Source organism: Pelmatolapia mariae, linkage group LG22, assembly GCF_036321145.2.
Source record: "Pelmatolapia mariae isolate MD_Pm_ZW linkage group LG22, Pm_UMD_F_2, whole genome shotgun sequence".
Classification (NCBI taxonomy): domain Eukaryota; kingdom Metazoa; phylum Chordata; class Actinopteri; order Cichliformes; family Cichlidae; genus Pelmatolapia; species Pelmatolapia mariae.
This window is the reverse complement of record NC_086245.2, coordinates 26,715,909-26,723,151: the sequence shown is the minus strand read 5'-3', so window position 1 is coordinate 26,723,151 and position 7,243 is coordinate 26,715,909. Positions and strand designations below refer to the sequence as shown.

Here is a 7,243-nt window from a genome sequence, read left to right as displayed (position 1 = left end):
GACAGGGAGTTTGAAAAGCGACCGACCATGATGCACACTTTGGCTCCCTCTTGTGGAAGAATGATGGAATTCAGTCTAATGTTAGAAACTTCAGTTCCACCATATCCCAAAGGTGCTCTGTTGGTTGAGATCTGGTGACTGTGGAAGCTGTTTGAGTACATTGAACTCACTGTTCGAGAAATCAGTTTGACATGATTTGAGCTTTGTGACATGGTGTGTTATGCTGCTGGAAGCAACCATAAAGGTCATAAGAGGAGCGACATTGCAGTAGATTGGTCATAATCTACCAGGATTGTTCAAAATGCAAAAAAGAAGAAAAAAAGGCATGAACATTTGCATATTGACAGATTTTTTTTTTAACTTTTTCATTTAAAAACAAGACAAACAGTTTTGATCGAAAATCGAAGTCCCCATCTTGTTCTTGGCCACCATAAAAATAAAAAAGTGCCTTAAATATTGCAAATGTATCCAAACAAATACATGAAATATCTACATGTTGCTCACACACAGCACACCGACCTCTGGAGAGCCCTCACAGCTGAATAACCAGCATTGTTTCGCAGTTATTTTGAACACTTGCAGTTTCTCGCTTTGCACTGTTTTTTATGTGCAAAGGCTGGGATGTGTGTCACAGATTTTGGTCCTCTCAAACATTTTTATTTGTCTTTTGGGAGTGCTAAATGTTAGGGTTAGGGTTAGTGAACCATAAATGGGTTTTCAATGCCCCTGTGGGGGTTAACTAGTTAATTCTATTGCATTTAAAAAATAAATGATGATTTTAAATTGCATTGATAAAAATAAGCCATGTTATCAGTAAGTGTATGCTGTGCAGTGTTCATTTTTTGTTTTTGTCTTTTTTGTTTTGGAGATTTTTAAAAGAAGACGGTGGTGGAAGTTTTGGTCAGATCATTTGAGTCTGGATTTTAAGTTAAAGAGCATAGAAAAATCTAATACTGCACAAATCTTCCAGGTTTTCTTGTTTGTATTTTTAATGATTTTTACATAATGTACTGCACTAGGTGGGTTGTGGTATTTATACTAAGGAGTCCAAGAAAACATCTCTTACACCATTACACTGTCACTGCCAGCCAGAGCCAGGATGGAGCCATGGTTTTATTTTGTTTATGCTGAATTATGACCCCACTATCCAAATGTTGCAGCAAAAATGGAGACTAACCAGACCTGGCAACATTTTTCCAATCTTCTGTTGTCTAATTTTCATGATTCTATGTGAACTGTAGTCTCAGTTTCCTGTTCTTAGATGAGGAGAGGCACTTGATGTGGTCTTCTGCTGCTGTAGCCCATTTAGTTCAAGGTCAGACTTTGCCATGTATTCAAAAATGCTCTCCTGTATACCCGGGTGTTACCGTTTTATCCTCCTATTAGATTTCTGACCCTCTCTGTTGACCTCTGGCATCATCAAGGCATTTTCACCCTGCTGCTCACTGGATACTTTGTCTTTTCTCATTCTCTGTAAACCCTAGTAAGGGAAATTCCTAGTGAGCCGCAGTTTCTGAAATACTCAAACCAATACGTCTGGTGCCAACAACCAGGCCATCTTGACAATCACTACATCACTACTTGCTGCTATGTAATTTTGTGACCATCTGCAGCTGAATCACTGTACCTAATAAAGTGGCCATTGAGTATGTGTGTATCTATCTATAGTAATGTGCAAATGTCTTGAGCAAACCCTCATTGATTTATATTTTGTTAGGAAAAAAAAAACAGGAAATAGATTAAAAAATAAATGTAAATAAAGTATGTAAGGCAATAACACTGTTTGTTCAATTTTAGCAAGCTTTAAAATCAATACTTGGCATGACCACGTTTTTTCTTCAACACAGCCTGAACTCTTCATGAGGAAAAATCCTCCAGACTTCTTGAAGTACACTTAAAGCTCTTCTTTGGATCTTGGCTTCAGACCTACAACTCCTGTAAAACTTTGTTGGCATTTTCAATAGACTCAAGATGATTTGAGTCAAGTTGAGACATAATTACTTCTCATTCCTTTACTTGAGTCACTTACCCAAAGAAATGAGAATGATGTCTTCTGAGACAGGCTGCTCTTAACAAAGTGCCTAAAGACACAGTTTACAGTTTCTTTGCTAAGTTGTCTGCTATAGAAGCAACACTTGTGCATTTTTATGGCTGAAAGATTCATAGATCAGTGTTAAGTGTCTAAACAAATAAAATAATTCACCTGAAAATGGTCAGGTACAAGGACTGGTCTAAAAATAAGTGAAAAAGAGGCCACTGTCTAAAAAAAAACTTTTGAAGCCTGATAACTATTGCTCAAGACCACATTTTCCTTTTAAATGACCAAAAAAAAAAACCCCTGGCTTTGGAATCAACATGGGGCGGCTCAAGAGTTTTGCTCAGTATATGTAAAAAAAATGTGTCTTATTTATTGTTAAGAGAAGAACTGAAGAGGGGTGAGAAGACTTCAAAGTATTTTTCAGTCAAACAATTTATTACTTCAGCACAGTTTTCGTAAATATCCACGCCTTGGGTGCAGTCACCCCCACACTTGCACAACACTTCAGCCCTGCCTCTGCTTGTGTCTTGGATTTGTCTTGCAGAACACAAACAAACGTCCCCTCCTTATAACAAAGAAGCAGTCCTTGCAGCGCCTCTTCAGGGCAGTTTTGGTTTTCATCCCCGCAGAGGGCTGAATGCAGGGAACGTGCCGACACTCTCCCAACAGAGAGGTTTCACGCCGAGCTGGGAAGGCACAAGAAGGGAGCTGGATGGAGCTGACGCTGGCCGATGATGGGAGAAATGCACGAGAACCGCCGGTGAGCGTAAAGAGAGATCTGTGAACACAGGCTGCCGGTGAGGAGAAGGTCAGACGCCACTGGCTCATCTGGGCCACTTGCCTAGCTAGGGAGGTAGCCAGATGCTTCAGCAGGAGGGGGGCCATGGCGGAAAAGCTGCAAAGAGAATTCCAAAATAGATATTTTTAGTTCTTCATGTTGTGATGCAGAGCTGAAAAGATTAGTTAAGTTTTTAACTAGGCAAGTATTAGCCATTTATCAAGCAAAAACTATTGAAAATGTCACAGTTACTGAAGCTCCAGGTTCTTAATTGGGTGGATTAAACAGATCACCATCTGTTTAAAATAAGTGCATTAAAATCTTTTGGTCAGGTGAAACAGGGCATCCAGAGAGGTCATCTTAGTGTGGGAAGGTGTGACTGGTACCTGTCCATCGTTTTTGTGACATTTCATTGGGAATCAAACTGTCACACAAAATCACAAAACATTAATTCACGCGGACCTATCCTGTGGGTCCTTAGTTTCTCATCTGTCTGAAACATCCTGTTTTGGCTCCCTCGCCCGTCCCTTTGAACCCACACTCTTCTAATTGGCTGCCCCTCACAAACCTAAAGTTTTGACAGGAGGCGGAGCTGCGTGCCTGACATGACCACATTTTGAATACCTGTCCTAACTGACCTCATACAATGTTTAGAGTAGAAAAAAAAAAAGAGTCTGAAATTTGAGTTTTTTGGCTCACAGTAAATTCTTGCACATATGCCGACTTCTTTATTTGAAACCTCGGCCTTTATAACACAAGCATCACCCATTGCAACACGACATAAATGAGAGGAAATAACAAAAAGCACAATACACCGCCTTAAATAACGTTCTAATACTATTTGAGATGAGCAAACTAGGGGCAATCAAAAGTAATCATATTAACATGTTTTTTTAAATACAGTCAGCAACATATTGCAGAATAAGCACTACTCATGAGGCCTAGTACATGAAACATTAACCAGCTACACACCAATTTAATAAAGTCTTCCATGGGCCTTTAAAAAACGATATATTTAAAGGCTACTACCTTCCTTGTACAAGAAAACTCTGTACATGTAAAAATTATCACCCGGTGTCCACACAGCATAGCTATGTAACGGCCAAGGAGACGAGCATGTCAGAGCTGACCTGCTAGCACTAGACCAAATAGGCATTAACACAGTCTTGCGCAGAAAACATTACAAAGTCAAACAACACAAACAAACCTTTCAGAAATCACTATTAGGTTGAATTCGTGGGGTTATGCCCCTGTAAGTAAGTGTTAATCGCCACAACAAGAACCACACCGCTTTCTTGCTTCAAGTACATACAACAGCTTCCGGTGTATGAGAGGATAGTGAAGCCCTTACTTTTGCCTTTCAGGCAGTTTCCTCTCGCTAGTTTTGGGGGAGAACACATCCCCTCCTCCATACTAACAGTCTCGGATTCTTTTTAAATTTGAGCTATTTTACATTTTATAATGTATGTCAAAATAAATAAATGCACCTTGCTGTGGCTTGCCATCGTTAAAGGTTCTATGAGCCTTAAAAGCATGACTCGGGGCGAAATTAAATTTCGATATAAGCGTCCTTTGCGAGGCAGTCTGGGAAAGCAGGTTGTTGTAAACATGGCGGCCACAGTGGGCAGAGTTCTGTCCTTCAGTAAAAATGCTAAGCTGCTTGTTTCGCCTTTGAAGCTTTCTGCTGTACCTGCTCACCGTTATAGTGTAGATGTAGTTTCCAATACCGGCGAGCCCGTCACTCACACCGGACAGGTGAGCTGAAAACTACCTCTCTGTTACTGTTATTTTACCCAATGGAGCAACGTTAGCTAACCTTAGCATAGTGTTACTGACGCCAGCAGCTCCATAGCTGTAGCTCCAAATTACTCTGCTTATAAGATGTTTGACATTTGAAAGCTGGTCACTGATTATATTGCATACACAATATGCAATATAATGCAATAAATATGAGTGTTTCATTTAGTTCCGCTCTTAAAACAGTTCTCATAATAGGACCACAATGTTAAATCACAGATAAACAAAATAACAGGATGCCTGTAAACTGCTGTGTGTAACTTGTGTTTTTCTCCTAGGTGTATGATGAGCATGATTACAGGAGAGCCAGATTTGTTGGCAAACAGAAAGAGGTAAAAAAATAAGCACTTAACAATTTATTAATTTATGTATTTATTGGCTAAGCTTAGTGCAACCCCTGCTAACTGGGTTTAGGGCCTAGGTCTTTAAGATCCAAGGCCAAAACTGTGTGAATAACTTAACCAAATCAAGAATTGAGAATTGTAGTCTCAAAGAAGACAAGCACTAGAATCCTGAATAGACTGTGAGGTTGCAGACCAAGAAAAAAACTTCAGTTTTTCAGAAGATACAACTTTAAACCAGACTGAAGTATGCTAAAGAAAACCTGGAGAAAGATTAATGCATACTGGAAGCACGTCCTTAGGTCAGATGTGGGTCGTCGCTTTGTCTTCCAACATGACAACGAGTCAGAACATATGTTGCTCCTGGTGAAGAACTGCCCCCAAAAGACCAAAGTGAATGTTATTGACTGGCCTGCACAAAGCCCTGATTTGAATCCCACTGAAGACAGAGGTCAATGCCAGTTTTTGTTTTTTGCGAAATAATTGTTTCTTTGTGCAAAGTAAATTAATGTAAGCATCCCAAATAAAACTACGATGTTTGGAAAAGCTGTTTTAAGTAGCACTTGGAAAATACAACAAAACAGAAAACAAAAAAAAACACATTCACATCAGTGCAGAGTCCCCATGCCACACCTAGCGACTTCCTCGCCGAGTTTTGGAAAGTACTTACACAATTGCTTTGTATTGTTGTTTAAAGGTGAATAAGAACTTTGCCATCAACCTGGTGGCAGAGGAGCCAGTGTCTGACATTGAAGCCAGAGTGGTATCTTGCGATGGGGGCGGAGGAGCGCTGGGACACCCCAAAGTCTACATCAACTTGGTAAGACCCTGCAGACACCATTAAGATAAAACTATTTCAAGTGCTTGGTATTCATATTGCTGGGATAGGCATCAGATGGCATGAATTTCCTAAACCTAGCAGCTTTGTGCAGTGAGGGATCTCAGAAAACACAAAGGTGCTGTTCCACTGATGAAGCTGGCAGCATGATGGTTAGCACCATCACCTCACAGCAAGAAGCTCCTAGCTCTGAATCCTCCTTTCTGTGTAGAGTTTGCCTGATGCCTCTGTGCCACCTCTCACCCTCGGACAGCCAGGACAGCCTCCAGCCCAACCAAAACCCTGAACTAGATAAGAAAAAGAAAATAGACAGATGGAACGATGAAGTTTATTTAGCACTGAGGTTGAGTGATGACTCCAAAAGACTGTCAAACCCCGTTTCCCAAAATGTTGGGACACTGTATAAAATGTAAATGAAATTCAGTTTAATATTTGGTTTAATATTTGATTCATGATGGTATACAAACCCGGGAAAAATATGATTTTTATCTGAAAATAAATAGAAATTGATCAATTTCATTTTTCATTTTTTTTCTTTTTTTCTTTTTTTGGAACAAAGTTGAAACAGGCCAAACAAAAGACTTGAAAATTGCGTAATTCTAAAAGAACCAGAAACCATTATCTCACAATGGCTTTTACCTGATTGGCCATTTCTGTAGGCACAGGACGAGGCCATAAACTAATAGTGAAGATGGCTTCGTCTCTGGAAACAAAAATAAGCTACCGATGCTATCCAGACTTTTAAGCAGGACAAAGTGTACATGTGTTCTATTTTTTTTTTCTTTATAAATCATTTGTATGTTCCGCAATGTCCCCACTTTTTACCAACAGTGTGGCATCATTGTTAAAATGGATAAACTCAGCAAATTCTGTATGATTTCATTAGGCAAACAGTAGGTTGGAGTAGAAGAGTAGGAGAGATTATAGCCTGACTCTGCACATATAGTCTGTAAAATTTTATTTAGTGTTGTTTTAATCTAAGATCATTTGATGTAATGTTCCCAAACTGTAAACACTCTTGTTTTTTGTCTTCAGGATAAAGACACAAAAGTGGGAACGTGCGGCTACTGTGGACTGCAGTTCAAGCAGAAGCATCATCACTGAAACATTTCCTCTTTGCTTCTCTGTGTAAATCGCCATATTGCTCAATAAATTATATCTTGTCTGAGAGTTCATTCTTTGTAATTAAGCATCCTGGAATAAAGACAAAGACTGCACTACACAAAGTTTTGTAGACAGTCAAATGTGTACAGGCAGTTTCTAATTATTGCTCTTGTAGATTTGAAGGCGAAGCTCTGAATAAGTTGCTGCTCTTACTGTAGATTCCCCGATGCTGCTGTACGTTTGGTTAATAGGATGCAGTTCCACCCTGTGACAGCCAGAGGTCAGCAGAGTCCTGCATATGTGTTTATTCTGAGGCTGGAGACAAAGACTGAAGGGCTTTCTTTCAG

The 7,243-nt window shown here is 39.7% G+C and overlaps 2 protein-coding genes across 2 annotated transcripts; one reads left to right on the top strand and one right to left on the bottom strand.

Annotated features, from left to right (window-relative positions):
- Nucleotides 1-2,542: 2,542 nt before the first annotated feature.
- On the bottom strand, nt 2,543-2,923 carry mrpl36 (mitochondrial ribosomal protein L36). The gene has a single exon (XM_065470960.1). It carries the CDS (start codon nt 2,921-2,923, stop codon nt 2,543-2,545), a length of 381 nt encoding a protein of 126 aa, XP_065327032.1.
- A 1,475-nt stretch (nt 2,924-4,398) lies between these two features.
- On the top strand, nt 4,399-6,967 carry ndufs6 (NADH:ubiquinone oxidoreductase subunit S6). The gene is made up of 4 exons (XM_065469907.1): nt 4,399-4,571; nt 4,892-4,945; nt 5,652-5,774; nt 6,828-6,967. Exons 1-4 carry the CDS (start codon nt 4,425-4,427, stop codon nt 6,894-6,896), a joined length of 393 nt encoding a protein of 130 aa, XP_065325979.1. The 5' UTR covers nt 4,399-4,424; the 3' UTR covers nt 6,897-6,967.
- Nucleotides 6,968-7,243: the final 276 nt, after the last annotated feature.